General features: G+C 53.6%; 1 protein-coding gene across 5 annotated transcripts in view; it reads right to left on the bottom strand.

The window, feature by feature from the left end:
• SPAG17 (sperm associated antigen 17) overlaps window positions 1-14,874 on the bottom strand; it is a 94,843-nt gene that overhangs the window by 8,250 nt on the left and 71,719 nt on the right. For 4 of the 5 annotated variants that reach the window (XM_038758574.1, XM_038758572.1, XM_038758575.1 and 1 more), the window contains 10 exons: window positions 14,539-14,662; window positions 13,728-13,906; window positions 10,199-10,337; window positions 8,137-8,357; window positions 7,679-7,823; window positions 5,892-6,046; window positions 1,550-1,741; window positions 1,140-1,285; window positions 862-992; window positions 328-455 (listed from right to left, as the gene is read on the bottom strand). In XM_038758574.1, coding sequence (XP_038614502.1) covers window positions 328-455; window positions 862-992; window positions 1,140-1,285; window positions 1,550-1,741; window positions 5,892-6,046; window positions 7,679-7,823; window positions 8,137-8,357; window positions 10,199-10,337; window positions 13,728-13,906; window positions 14,539-14,662 — 1,560 coding nt within the window. The remainder of the gene's footprint in view (window positions 1-327; window positions 456-861; window positions 993-1,139; window positions 1,286-1,549; window positions 1,742-5,891; window positions 6,047-7,678; window positions 7,824-8,136; window positions 8,358-10,198; window positions 10,338-13,727; window positions 13,907-14,538; window positions 14,663-14,874) is intronic. The other variant, XM_038758573.1, reaches the window with a different exon arrangement.

The following is a 14,874-nucleotide window of genomic DNA, read 5'->3' on the forward strand; positions in this document are numbered from 1 at the left end:
AGGAGAGTGGAGAGGAAGGGAGGAGAGCAGAGGGGAGAGGAGGAGAAAGGAAGGGAGGGGAGGAGAGTGAAGGGGAGGGAAGAAGCTACTATTCTCAGTTCCAGATCTCGGGGGCAGTCTGGTCTTCAACTGGCCTGTGCCCTGTCCAATATGGACTAGGCCCCAGCTGCCAACGGGAAGCCAGTTCTGACTGGAACCCCTTCCCCTCCATCCTGGACAGAGGGTCTGAGGGGCAGGGGTGGTGGGCAAGGCCATGGCGCTGACCCCAGACCTGGGCCCAGGCCCCAGAGGGTCTGGATGGACCCGAGGGTTGGCCACGGGCTGTACCTCGCACGGGGGGAATTTCTCCCAGGAGCGGGCACGGAGGTTGGGCGGCACGATGGAGTCATGCTCTCTCTCCATTTTCCAGGGGGAGGCTCCCGCCAGAGGGCGCAGGGTGGTGATGCTCAGGGCACCTGGAGTGGAGATGAGATCCGACCAGAATTCCTCAGAGGAGCCGGGGTAGGCCTGGGCGACATGGAGCCAGAGCCCCTCATCCGCCCAAGGGCCTCGGCCCTTTGCCTGCCACGGGGAGAGGGCGGGCTACCCCATCACTAGCTGCGTGTCCAGGGCAGCTGAGCGAGGTGTGCCAGGGCTCCATGCTACTGCTGCTCCAGGACCCACAGCTCTCCCCCTTGTCCCAACTGGGTGCCCTGCTGCTCCCACGCCCTGCCCCCTCTCCCCTCTCCTCTGCCCCCTGACTCTCCCTCTCCCCGTACTCTTTCTCCCACCCTCCGACCCGGCAGCAGCCCCCCAGAGCCCCGCTGAGGGATCTTGGGGCCCGGCACCCGCTGGGTGGCCCTGCCCGCTGGGCAGCCTGACCTGGGCACTCGGTGACCGGTTCCGGGAGGACGGTGGAGATTGGGTCCATGTACATCTGATACAGGTACTCTTCAGTCTCCCTCTGCCGGAGCAGCTCAGTCCCCGAGCCATCCATTGACACAATCAAAAACCTCGGAGAGGAAAACCAGTTCCTTTGGGCCGTTTGGCTGGACAAAAGCTGGGTGCCAGCCGAAGACGCCCCGGGTCGCGCTGGAGGTCGCCCTGGAATAGCCAGGGCGTGGCCAGTACTCTCCAGCCGGTGGGCTGGGTCACCTCACCTGGGGATGTGTTCTCCGTAAGCAGTGGGTGGCGGCTTCCCACAAGGCCTGGGGGCTGCCTCCCCCAGGCCCTGGGGGTTCCCCACCTCATCCTGGGAGGGGCTGTCGGAGGAGATGACCACAGACGTGCCGCCCTCCACCAGCACCTGCAGGGAAGTCATTGGCTCATCCGGGGCCTTCCTTTTAGACTGTGAGCCCACTGCTGGGTAGGGACTGTCTCTATATGTTGCCAACTTGTACTTCCCAAGCGCTTAGTACAGTGCCCTGCACACAGTAAGCGCTCAATAAATACGATCGATTGATTCCTGTGGTGCCGGGGCCAAGGCCCCCAGGGCCCAGCCGGGACTCAAACCCGGGTCTCCGGAATCTCAACCCCGTGCTCCATCCCTGCCACGGCTGCCTCCGCGTACCTGAAATTGGTTCCCAGCGGGGTCCAGGACCTCGCAGACCGTTTCCGAGTTGTGTTTCAGGACGTATCTGCCAACTCTCCGGCCCCCAGCCTGTGGGGGCTCAGGGGCCGTACCCTCGCTCTCTGCCTCAGGGCAATACACAGCAGTGCCGTCTGGCTCGAGGAACAGGCAGCCCCCACCGGAGGGAACCACCTAGGGGCACAGAGAGGGGAGGGGAGGGGAGGGGAGGGGAGGGGAGGGAGCCAGGCAGGAGCCCTGTCAGCACGAGGGAAGGGCAGGCCGGACCTGACCTGGAGCTATGGCCCCACGGTTTCACCTCCACAACATGGCCAAGATCTGCCCTCTCTTCTCCATCCAAACTGCTACCTTGCTGGTTCAATCTCTCATCCTATCCCGACTGGATTGCTGCATCAGCCTCCTCTCTCAACTCCCATCCTCCTGTCTCTCCCCACTCCAGTCTGTACTTCACTCTGCTGCCCGGATTATCTTTGTACAGAAACGCTCTAGGCATGTTACTCCCTTCCTCAAAAATCTCCAGTGGCTGCCTGTCAACCTACGCATCAAGCAAAAACTCCTCACTCTCGGCTTCAAGGCTGTCCATCACCTAGCGCCCTCCTACCTCACCTCCCTTCTCTCCTACAGCCCAGCCGGCACCCGCCACTTCTCTGCTGCTAACCTCCTCACTGTACCTCGTTCTCTACTGTCCTGCCGTCGACCCTGGCCCATGTCCTTCCCCTGGCCTGGAATGCCCTCCCTCCATACATCCGCCAAGCTAACTCTCTTCTTCCCTTCAAATCCTACTGAGAGCTCACCTCCTCCAGGAGGCCTTCCCAGACTGAGCCCCCTTTTTCCTCTCCTCCTCCCCATCCCCCCACCCTACCTCCTTCCCCTCCCCACAACATTCGTATTTATTTGTACAGATTTATTACTCTATTTTACTTGTACATATTTACTATATTATTTTGTTAATGATGTGCCTATAGCTTTAATTCTATTTGTTCTGAAGATTTTGACACCTGTCTACTTGTTTTGTTGTCTGTCTCCCCCTTCTAGACTGTGAGCCCGTTGTTGGATAGGGACCGTCTCTATATGTTGCCGACTTGTACTTCCCAAGTGCTTAGTACAGTGCTCTGCACACAGTAAGCACTCAATAAATATGATTGAATGAATGAATGAATGGAGATGCAGGGTGGCTGAAAAGAATGACCAGAGTGGCCAGTCTAAATCTCAGTGACTCTGTTCACCCAACAAACTGACAATCACCATTGTTCCTAGGGTTCCGTTACCCCCTAGGGCTGCGCAGGGGCCTGATCTGGGCTCTGGAGTCTAAAGTGCTGTAAAACCCAGCATCACCACCAGACATTGGGACTCCACTCTCTGACCACCCAGAATCTCTGCTGGACTCTGGGGCTCCAATCTGACTGCCCAGAGCCTGGGCACTGCTGGACACTGGGGGCAATTGTCCCTGCTCCAAACTCCCCTTATTACAATTATTATTATTATTATTATATTGTAGTATTTGATAAGCTCTTACTACATGTCAAGCACCATTCTACACACTGGGGTAGATACCAGTTAAACAGGTTGGACACAGTCCCTGTCCCACATGGAGCTCACAGTCTAATTTCTATGTCATTTATTCAATAAATTGATAAAACAAACACTGGATATTTGGGCATGAACAGCTTAGGGCCAGCAGCTGGCCTGGGAACATTGTTCTCCAGGTTATGCCTGTGTGCAGAACCCTGCGCTAAGCACTTGGGAGAGTACAATAGGGTGAATAAACATAGTTCCTAACCGCAAGGAGTTTACAATCTAGTGAGGGGAGGGAGGCACTAAGATCATTTAGAGGTAAATCAGAGTAAATGGGGGAATAGCATGGCCTAATGGAAAGAACCCAGGCCTGGGAACCAGAGGACTTGGGTTCCAATCTTGGCCCTGCCACTTGCCTGCTGCTGTGTGACTTTGGGCAAGTCATTTAACTCCTCTGTGCCTCAGTTTCTTCGACTGTAAAACGGAGATTCATCATCATCATCAATCATATTTATTGAGCACTTACTATGTGCAGAGCACTGTACTAAGCGCTTGGGAAGTACAAATTGGCAACATATAGAGACAGTCCCTACCCAACAGTGGGCTCACAGTCTAAAAGGGGGAGACAGAGAACAAAACCAAACATACTAACAAAATAAAATAAATAGAATAGATATGTACAAATAAAATAAATAAATAAATAAATAGAGTAATAAATATGTACAAACATATATACATATATGCAGGTGCTGTGGGGAAGGGAAGGAGGTAAGATGGGGGGGATGGATGGGGGACGAGGGGGAGAGGAAGGAAGGGGCTCAGTCTGGGAAGGCCTCCTGGAGGAGGTGAGCAGATTCAATACCTGTTCTCCCTCCTTCTTAGACTAGAGCCCCATGTGGGCTAGTGGTTGTTTCTGACTGATTTACTTGTGTCTACTCCAGCGGTTAGAACTGAGTCTGACACATAATAAGCATTTAACAAATACCATTAAAAAAAGAAGGTAGGAAATAGAAAAGGGAATGTGTGCTGAAGTACTAGAGTGTGTGAAATATATAAAGAGGTGCTAAAGGAGTGCTCAAATAGTGTTGAAATAGCAGTGAGAAAAAAGTTGAGAAAGTGAGAGGCTAATCTGGGAAGAGACGTGATCTTCAGAGTAGAGCTCTGAAAATGGGAAGAGCAGTGAGCTAGTCTGTAAACTTGTGTGGGCAGGGAATGTGTCTATTGTTTTACTGTACTCTTCCAAGCACTTAGTACAGTGTTCTGCACACAGTAAGTGCTCAATAAATATAACTGAATGAACGAATGAATGAAAGTGGTTTGTCAGCTGTGAGGAAGTTCCAGGCAGGATGAAGGGCATGAGCAAGAGGTCAGGGGTGGGAAAGATGAGAATGTAATAATAATAATAGTGGTATTTATTAAGCGCTTACTATGTGCAAAGCACTGTTCTAAGTGCTGGGGAAGTTACAAGGTGATCAGGTCGTTCCGCAGGGGGCTCACAGCCTTTAATCCCCATTTTACAGATGAGGTAACTGAGGCACAGAGAAGTTAAGCGACTTGCCCAAAGTCACACAGCTTACAATTGGCGGAGCTGGGATTTGAACCCATGACCTTTGACTCCAAAGCCCGGGCTCTTTCCACTGAGCCACGCTGCTGCATAGTGAATGGATTAACTTGAGAGCATCTAAGGGTGAAGCCAGCTGGGACAGTAGGGTAGCAGGTGGGACAACAGGGTACTACTACCACTAATAATAACAATAATAATAATAATAGCATTTGTTAAGTGCTTACTATGTGTCAAGCACCGTTCTAAGCCCTGGGGTGGATGCAAGCTAATCAGGTTGGACACAGTCCCTGTCCCACAGGGGCTCACAGTCTTAATCCCCATTTTACAGATGAGGTAACTGAGGCACAAAGAAGTTAAGTAACTTGCCCAAGGTCACACAGCAGACAAGTGACAGGTAGCAGGGGAGACAGCAGGTGGGACAGCAGGGTAGCAGGCAGAGCAGCAGGTAGGGCAGCAGAAGGGGCAGCAGTCCCATCAGGAGGTAGGAGTGTGGGTGGGATAACAGGCAGGGCAGGCGAAGGGGCAACAGGCCCATCAGGAGGTGGGAGAGTGGGTGGGATAACAGGCAGATCAGCATGTGGGACAGCAGGGCGGCAAGGCAGGAGAGAAGGGCAGCAGGTGGGGCAACAGGCAGGGCAAGAGGTGGGAGAATAGGTGGGAAGCCAGTGAATCAGCAGATGGGAAGGCAGGAAAATTGGGCCGGGGGTAGGAGAGGAGAGCAGCATGTGGGGCCGGAGGAGGGAAAGCAGGGAAGGAGGTGGGGCAGGAGGTGGGATAGCAGGGCAGCAAGACTCTCAAAACGCATGGGCCAAGGAAGCTGAGCGCTGTGCCAAGGGACTGTATAAGCCTGTATATCATCAATCGTCATCATCAATCGTGTTTATTGAGTGCTTACTGTGTGCAGAGCACTGTACTACGCGCTTGGGAAGTACAAATTGGCAACATATAGAGACAGTCCCTACCCAACAGTGGGCTCACAGTCTAACAGGGATATCTGTATATATCTGTAATGTATTTATTATTTATCTATTTATTTGTTTATATTAATATCTGCTCCCCCCCTCTAGACTGTGACACATTGTGGGCAGGAATGTGTCTGTTTGTTGTTATATTGTTCTCTCCCAAGCGCTTAGTACAGTGCTTTGCACACAGTAAGTGATCAATAAATACGATTGAATGAAGGAATTAATGAATGACTGAGGGCTTGGGGTCAGGAGCATCAGGTTGGCCATAGTCCTGCCTCACCTGGTACGCGCCCTGAGGCCTCGCGATCACATAGGTGCCGTCGGCAAAGACGGCACAGCAGGCTCCGCCCTCGCAGTTTGCGATCACGGTCGCGAAGTCAGAGTTCTCCACACGCACACACTCCACCTGCTTTGCTGGGGCCTGGGGCCATCCACCTAGAGCAAACCCTAGTCAGCTGGAGGCCGGGGTGTGGGGACGGTGGACTTCGCCGCCCCACATCCTTTCTGAACTCTACCTCGCTCACGATCACACCCTGGCCAGGTTCACCCAGAGCCTCCTGCCCAGACAGAGCCAGAGGGGACATGACTCCCTGAGCCAAACCAGAGCTTCCACTGGATCGGGCTGCCTGCCCCTCACATGACGGGGATATGCCCCAGGGGTCTGCCAGGTCATCAGGACCCTTGGTTACCCCTTTGGCTCCGCCAACTCTCCTGGGACATTCAGAACGTGGAGAGGCCATGTGGGTAGGCCCCGGGTCTGATCCTAACAGTCTGAATTTATCCCAGCATTTGGCACAGTGCTTAGCATACAGTAAGCACTGAATCAATACCATTCCTGCAGCTTCAGTGGCTGGTTGGGGTGGCAGTGGGGTGGCAGTAATGGTGGGGGTGGCAGTAGTGGGGCTGGAGGTGATAGCAGTGATGACAGTGATGGGGGTGGCAGTAGAGAAGGTGGTGCAATGGTGATGGTGGTGGGATGGTGGAACTAGTAGTGGTGATAGTGATAGTGGTGGTAGCGGAGTCGGTGGAGGTGTTAGAGGTTGTGACAGCATTGATGGTGGTGGCAGCAGTGGTGGGGGCAGTGGCAATAGTGGTGGGCAGCAGTGTCGGCAGTGGCAGTGACAGGGCTCTCTGTGATCCGGCTGAGTCAGAGGTGGGACTCCTGGAAGCCAGGCCCAGTGGGAACCTGCTGAGACCCTCAGTAGACTAAAGCAGCTGGAACCAACTGCAGGGATTCGTGCAGAAACAAACGGGCTCCCCCTCCCCATCGACTACCTCACACCTGCCCTGCCTAAGATAGGCAAACAGCAGTGCCCTGAGGCTTTCTGTTGGCCAGAGGGCATCAGTAATAATAATAATGATAATTATGGCATTTGTTAAGCGCTTACTACAATTCTATGGTGTTTCCAGTGACAATGTATGGATCCAAAAGCTGGACAATGAAAAAAAAAGGATAGAAAGAGCACCTATTCTTTTGAAATGTGGTGTCAGAGAAGGTTTTTGTGACCGAAAAGCAAACAAATGGATTTTGGAGCAAATTAAGACAAAGTGGTTTTTGGAAGGCCAAATGACCTGACTTAGATTAACATATTTTGAACACGTAATCAGAAAGACTAATACTCTGGGGAAGACACTAATGCTAGAAGTCCAGGGAAAACACTGAAGAGGCAGACCAGCAGCTAACGGATAGAAACCCTAACAATGATAACAGAAGAACCATTAGAAAGGTTACGGATTATGGCAGTAGACAGGACGTTCAGGAAAAAATATATCCATAGAGTCGCTGTGAGTCGGAAACGACTCGACGACACTTGATAATAATAATAATGTGCCAGACACTGTACTAAGTGTTGGGTGGATACAAGCAAACTGGGTTGGACACAGTCCTGGTCCCTATATGGGGCTCAAAGTCTCGATCTCCATTTTACAGATGAGGTAACTGAGGCACAGACGGGTTAACTGACTTGCCCAAGGTCACACGACAGACAAGTGGAGGACCGGAATTAGAACCCACTGCCCTTGGGCCTGCACCTCCTGCCTGGCTGGGTCCCCGCAGCCCAGGTTCACCTGCTCCTTCAGGATCCAGAGAGGTGTCCGGACCCTCGTAAATCTGATAGAAGGTGGTGATGCGTGTGCCGTCGGCGTGATCCACCGTCCTGGTCCCATTCGTCTCCATGGAAATGGCCACCCGGTCCTCCCGATGAATGAGCACCTGAATGCACACAACAAGGGGCGGTTGAGGGCCAATGGTGCCTTCCCCCGGACCTGAGGGAACTGGCCCCAGGGTGCCAAAAGACAGGCTAGGTCCCGCCACCCTGGGGTTTTCAGCAGTCCCCGGAGGATCTGCTGCCTGGCCTCCAACCACCTTGCCCATGGCCCCCACTGGGAAACTCAGTGCGTTTGTGGTTCCTGTTGTCACCCACCTCACAGCCACCCCTTCCCGTGGCAGCTGCTCCCGTTTACTGCTGGCCCCTTGCCCCAGGCTCCAGAGGGGCCAGAAGGTTCCCCCCTAGTGTGGGCTGTACCGTTCCAGTGACTGGGTCTGTGGCAGGAAAGGACAGGAGCGTCGCCAGACCGGTCAGTCTCTCGGGCCCCTTGGTCCCCACTTGGGTACCCGACGGAGTGGTGGTGATCCAGGTGCCGGCCCCGACCTCCATGGAGTTGGCCGCCTGGGGCAAGATCTCCAGTGGGGCCTCCAACATCTCGGCCCTGGGCAGTAACATGGTGGTGCTCTTTGGGCCCTTCCCTGCAGAGGTTGAGTGAGGCACCACGTCAGCACCAGCCCTTGGACAGCCTGACCAGGATTCTGGGCCAGGCTGCCGGAGGCAAGGGTCATTGTGGGGCTGACAGGCTGGAGGGCTGCAGTGCTGGCTGGTATTACTTTCCCACGGGTTTCTATGGTCACCCCAGCAGTCTCCCAAAAGCCAGGAGAGACCCTTTCGATTGCATTGAGACTCTCTGGTCAAATTCCAGCCTGGCACCAAGCTGGAGGAACAATGGGTCCCTGGTAGTGTGCTGGGAGCGGGCAGGGCCCCAGGCAGGAAGAGAAAGGCCTGCTTCTGCCGCCGGGTGATGGTGAGGGTGATGGCAATGGAGGCAGCCTCCCAGGACTTGGGATTGGGACCCGGTTTGGGAATGGGGAGGGCAGGAGGATTATTAGACAGATTCAGGGATCAGAGGGCTGGGAGAGCCTCTCATCATCTAATGGTGGTGGAGCGGTTCAGAGGGATGTCAGAGGCGGCTTTCCGAGGGGAGGAGGGTGAAGTCCCAGTTTAAGGAAGCAGATAATAATAACAATAGTGGTGATGGTATTTCTTAAGTGCTTACTATGTGCCAAGCACTGTTCTAAGCTCTGGGATAGATACAAGGTAATCAGGTTGCCCCACATGGAGCTCACAGTTTTAATCCCCATTTTACAGATGAGGTTACTGAGGCACAGAGAAATGAAGTGACTTGCCCAAAGTCACACAGCTTATAAGTGGCAGAGCCGGGAGTAGAACCCATGACCTCTGACTCCCAAGCCCGTGCTCTTTACACTAAGCCACATGGCTTCTCTTGCCACAGAGAGGGCCAGGAGCCAGAATGACCAAAGATGAGTGACCCGAGAAGCCTCTGAGAGAGGTGTGTAAGGAGGCAGTTCAGACTCCAACAGTGGAAAGGGAAGGGCTGGTAGAATGCCACGGGCTGCCCTAAGAACCTCAGGGGGCACCAGAGATGGAAGAGCAGGAGGAGGAGCAGGATCCGGAGAGCAGGGGGAGAGACTCCACAGGGCAAACACTTCAGATGAAGGGAGGCAGGAGGCAAGTCCCGGGTTCAGTAGCTGAGTTAATAGAGTGGTGGGAGGCTGCTGCAGGAGCTGATGGGAAGGCATTTGCCCTGGAGAAAAGTGGCAGATGAGGTGGGTGGAGAAGAGCTGGAGGGAAAGAATCCATGAGGGGCAAGGGTTAACAGAAGTGGCAGCACTGGACAAAGGGAAGGCCCCAGATTTGGGTGGCAAAATGTTATAGCTTGTAGTTGCTGGGCAAGTCCAGGGCCCCAAGCCTGCAATCTGGACCCTGGGGCTGAATACGATTGATTGATTGATTGGGGCTGAAGCCTGGAGCCTAGAGTCCTGAGCCTTGCTGGGCTGGATAATGGAGCTGGAGCCTGCAGCCCCGGGCCTAGAGGTGGAGCCCAGCCTACAGCTTTGAGCCTGGAACCCGAACTGGATCATGGAGCTGGAGTCTGAAACCTGGAACTTGAATTCTGAAGCCCAGAAAGTGGAGCTGGGTCCCCAGACTGGAAATGGACTCAAGGGATGCCTTGGGGAGGGTATAGCATGGTGGCAGCGGAATCTGGGATCTGCGTGTTCACAGGCTTTCTGATTGGCTACTTAAGTTCCCACTTCTCCAGAGTCTGTCTAAATCCCCTCAGGGTTGGGTTGGGGCAATCTAGGGTGGTGGGGAGAGGGTGGTGGGGGTAGGCTACTGAAGGGGTAGATCCTGGACATCTAGGCCCAGCTGATTGCCTCTGGGTGGGAATGGCCAGTGTGACTGCCTTGCGGGGGCAACTGAGGGTCCCTGCAGCCCATGTGGGGTCAGGCATTACCTTTTTTGATGGTTGACTCAGAGGGCACCTGTTCACACTTTATCTGGGATGCAGATGACATAGAAGGGCTGTCCATAGGGCGAGCCAGAACGGGATTTGAATCAGGGCTCCTGCTCACCGCACCGCTGGCAAAGAGGATCTGCGGGAAGGCAAGTCCTCCCCATTAGCCCACTCATAAACAAATTGTGTCTGCCTCTTGCCCGCCAACATGCTTACCGGACAGATCCCCCTATGCTGAAGGCACTGAGAGTAAGCAAGCCATGAGGGAGGAGAAGGAAGCTCAGGCCGATCGATAGGAAACCAGCGTCCCAGTTGCTGCAACCCAGAGGGGACTGACTGATCCCATAATCCAGGCTCAGGAAGCACCTCAGGAGCCTCCTGCCCCTCCCCCAGACACTTGGTGCCTGACAGAGCCTACGTGCCGCACTCTGAGCATAGGGCCCCCGACACTCCCATCCATGGGGGGAAATTCCTGGCCCAAGTCCCCCTCCCCACTGTCCTGCAGGACCTGTACCATCTTGTGGATGGTGTGGGTGGGTGCAGGGTGAGGGTGGTATGATGCAGGTGGCCAGGTGACATGGCCAAGGCAGCCAGAGGTGGGTATTCTGCTGCCAAGCGCCATGTGGACTCCTCTCCCCAGACTAGCCACTGGGGACAGGGCAAATAGGAACCTGGCAGAGGGGAGGCAAGAAAGGCTGTGGCCCTGCCACCAAAACCAGCCACTCCTTCTCCCCCAGGTTCCCTCTGGCCGCCCTTTGCATGCTTCCCTGTCGCTGCCCTCACTTCTCCTCAAAAACCTCCAATGGCTACCGATCAATCTGCGCATCAGGCAGAAACTCCTCATCTTGGGCTTCAAGGCTGTCCATCACCTCGCCCCCTCCTACCTCACCTCCCTTCTCTCCTTCTACTGCCCAGCCCGCACCCTCCGCTCCTCCACCACTAATCTCCTCACTGTACCTCGCTCTCGCCTGTCCCGCCATCGACCCCCGGCCCACGTCATCCCCCGGGCCTGGAATGCCCTCCCTCTGCCCATCCGCCAAGCTAGCTCTCTTCCTCCCTTCAAGGCCCTGCTGAGAGCTCACCTCCTCCAGGAGGCCTTCCCAGACTGAGCCCCTTCTTTCCTCTCCCCCTCGTCCCCCTCTCCATCCCCGTCTTACCTCCTTCCCTTCCCCACAGCACCTGTATATATGTATATATGGTTGTACATATTTATTACTCTGTTTATTTATTTATTTATTTATTTTACTTGTACATTTCTATCCTACTTATTTTATTTTGTTGGTATGTTTGGTTCTGTTCTCTGTCTCCCCCTTTTAGACTGTGAGCCCACTATCGGGTAGGGACTGTCTCTATGTGATGCCAATTTGTACTTCCCAAGCACTTAGTACAGTGCTCTGCACATAGTAAGCGCTCAATAAATACGATTGATTGATTGATTGATTGATTCTCCATTTTCTCTGGACCTACAGAGGGCTGCTATAAGCAAGACTGAATTCCACCAGCAGCCACAGCCTGGGTCCTCACAGACCCCAAGGGAGCAGGCTGGGGCTGACTGCCTTGTTCTATTGTAAACGTGACCAGACCAGGAACTGAGCACTCTTTTGGTGAGGCTGCAGTTGGATAATGCCTGAATACGTCCAAGACAGAATGCTTCATCTTCCCACTCAAACCCTGCCCTCCCAATGTCTTTCCCTATCCTCCCTGTCACATAAATCCATATCCTTGGCATTATCTTCATTTCACCTCTCTCATTCAACCTAGACAGTGAGCCCATTGTTGGGCAGTGACCGTCTCTATATGCTGCTGACTTGTACTTCCCAAGCACTTAGTACAGTGCTCTGCACACAGTAAGCGCTCAATAAATATGACTGAATGAATGAATGAACCCAAATATTCAATGTCAACAAATCCTGTCGGTTCTACCTCGACGACTTTGCTAAAATCTGCCCTTTCCTCTCCATCCTGCTACTATGCTGATCCAAGCACTTAACCCATCCCAACTTGATTACTGTATTAGCCTCTTCGCTGACCTCCCTGCCTCCTGTCTCTCTCCCCTCTCCAGTCCTTACTTCACTGTGTTGCCTGGCTCAGTTTTCTAGAAAACTGTTCGGCCCATATCTCCCGACTTCTCAAAAACATCCAGTGGTTGTCCATCCACCTCCACAACAAACAGGAACTCCTTACCATCGGCTTTAGGGCACTCATTCGGCTCTCCCCCTCCTGCCTTACCTCACTGACCTCGTACTACCACCCAGCCCACACGCTTTGAACCTCTACTGCCAACCTACTCACTGTACCTCCATCTCCCTGCCGACACCTTGCCCACTTCCTCCCTCTGGCTTGAGTCTCCCTCCTGCTTCATATCCAACAGACCACCACTCTCGCAACCTTCCAAGCCTTATTAAAATTGCCCTTAAGCACAGTTCAAGCTGCTAAGGCCTTATTTTTCCCTCTAAACTGTAAGCTTGTTGTGGGCAGGGAATTTTTGTTATATTGTTGTGCTGTACTCTCCCAAGTGCTTAGTGCAATGCTCTTCACACAGTAAGCTCTCAATAAATATGATTGATTGATTTATTGATTGATTGATAAAATCACATCTCCTCCAAGAAGCCTTCACCAACTAAACCTTCATCTTCCCTACTCTCTCTCCCTTCTGTGTCACCCTTGCACTTGGGTCTGTATTCTTAAAGCATTGAATATTTACCCCACCCTCAGCCCCACAGCACTTAAGTACCTAGCTATAATTTATTTTAATGTCTGTCTGCCCCCTTTCTAGACTGTAAGTTCCTGGTGGGCAAGGAATGTGTCTACCAACTTTATTGTTTTGTACCCTTCCCAAGCACCTAGTATTGTGCTCTGCACACAGTAAACGCTCAATAAATACCACTGATAAACTGATTGATTTATTGATTGAGGGCCAAGGGGGCCCCTGGGGGTAAGCAGCAGGGCTGAGGAAGGGGCTCTTGTCAACCCAGGCTGAATGGAGGTGGGCAGTGCGGTGCAGCACTCAGCCTGGAAAGCCTTGGCATCCTTCTGAAATTCCATGTCCTCCAGGAGGCCTTCTCTGATTTCTTGATTCATTTCTCATCTCCCCACCACGAATCCCCCAAACTTCTATGGCAGACTTCTGCATCACTTAAGCACCTGAGTCCTCCTGGGTGCACTTGGTTTCCACAGCTTCACATTCCATTGCTTCCTCTTCTCTATAATTTATTTTAGGGTCTGTCTCCCTGACTAGATTGTATGCTCCTGGAGGGCAAGGACCATGTCTGCTAACTCTTTTACACTCTCCTAGGTGCTTAAGTCCATGCTGTGCACACAGTAAACGTGATTGTTTGGCTGAGTGACTGACAGGCCAATAAGAGGGAGCATGCAAGGAGTGGGGAGTGTGCCTCTGAGAGACCCATGGTCTGGTGGCCCGGAACATTCCTAGAGCGCCCTGCACTAGTCCCAGGTCTCTCAACATATGCCTGCCCCTGTCTCTTCCCCAACCTTCCAGCTCCACCCGCCCCCCCACAGGCCTTCTCACCTGGGAGGACCCATCCACCATGTACTTAACCACGGTGCCATGGCACGTGGTCACCCTGGACACTTCTTGATCCACAGGAGGCAGCACTGTCTTGGAGAGGCCAGAGAGCTGCACTCTGAGGGGGTAGCTCTGCCGGACTACCACTTCCGGAGCAGTCGGCTGGGAGGCACCATTAGGACCTGGAAACCAAGAGGAGAAAATGATGGGCCTGGGTTCCCACAGGGCTCAGATTCAGGCCACCCAGATGGATGCCCATGTCACACTGGTTTCCCTCCACCTATGGCAGGAGCATAGGGCTCTCAAGAGCTCCCCAGGCTTGGAGCAAAGCCCAAATGGTTCATCTCTTCATCTCACTTGGGTCTTTCCCATAATCCCAAGGGCCCAGAAGCCTCCTTTTCCCTGCAGCTACCTGGATGAGGGAGCGCTGGATAGGGAATCCTGCCCAAACCCTTGGGGCCGGCCCAGGAGGACCCAAAGGCTCATTTAGGTTATGGCCACGCCTCAGCTCCTAGATCTGACCAGCCTGCAGCAGAGGCCCATGACGGTGGACTGTGGATGTGCCATTTCATTCATTCATTCAATCGTATTTATTGAGCACTTACTGTGTGCAGAGCACTGTACTAAGCGTTTGGAAAGTACAAGTTGGCAACATATAGAGGCGGTCCCTACCCAACAGTGGGCTCACAGTCTAGAAGATTCATGATTCATCTCGGGGCAGGGCATCCACCTCTTCAGGTGCTGCTAGACACATGACTGTTGATACTGAGGGCCCGACCCTGCTGGGATTTGACCCCCACCCCAAAGCCCTCACCGGGGGTCAGCTGGCCGAGGAAGGTCAGCACCAGCCCACTGGGGCAGGAAATATTCAGGCTGTGGAAGGTGGGGGCCTCCGAGGTCTCCTGGGGTGGCTCCGGCTCAGGTTCCACTTCCTCCTGCTACAGAGAACCGGTCTGTAGGGCGAGAAGAGACCCCCTCCTCCCACTAAACTGTCCTGGCTCTAATCTTGGCCACTGGGGGTGGAGTGGAAAGGGTCACAACTTCAGCTCACCCCGAACTCCACCACGGTCGCCTCCCACCATCCTGGCTCTAATCCTGGCCCTAATCCTGGCAGCGTCGGGAGTAGAGGAGGCCAGCAGTAAAACCCAGT

The sequence above is a fragment of the Tachyglossus aculeatus genome, chromosome 16 (genome assembly GCF_015852505.1).
Source record: "Tachyglossus aculeatus isolate mTacAcu1 chromosome 16, mTacAcu1.pri, whole genome shotgun sequence".
Classification (NCBI taxonomy): domain Eukaryota; kingdom Metazoa; phylum Chordata; class Mammalia; order Monotremata; family Tachyglossidae; genus Tachyglossus; species Tachyglossus aculeatus.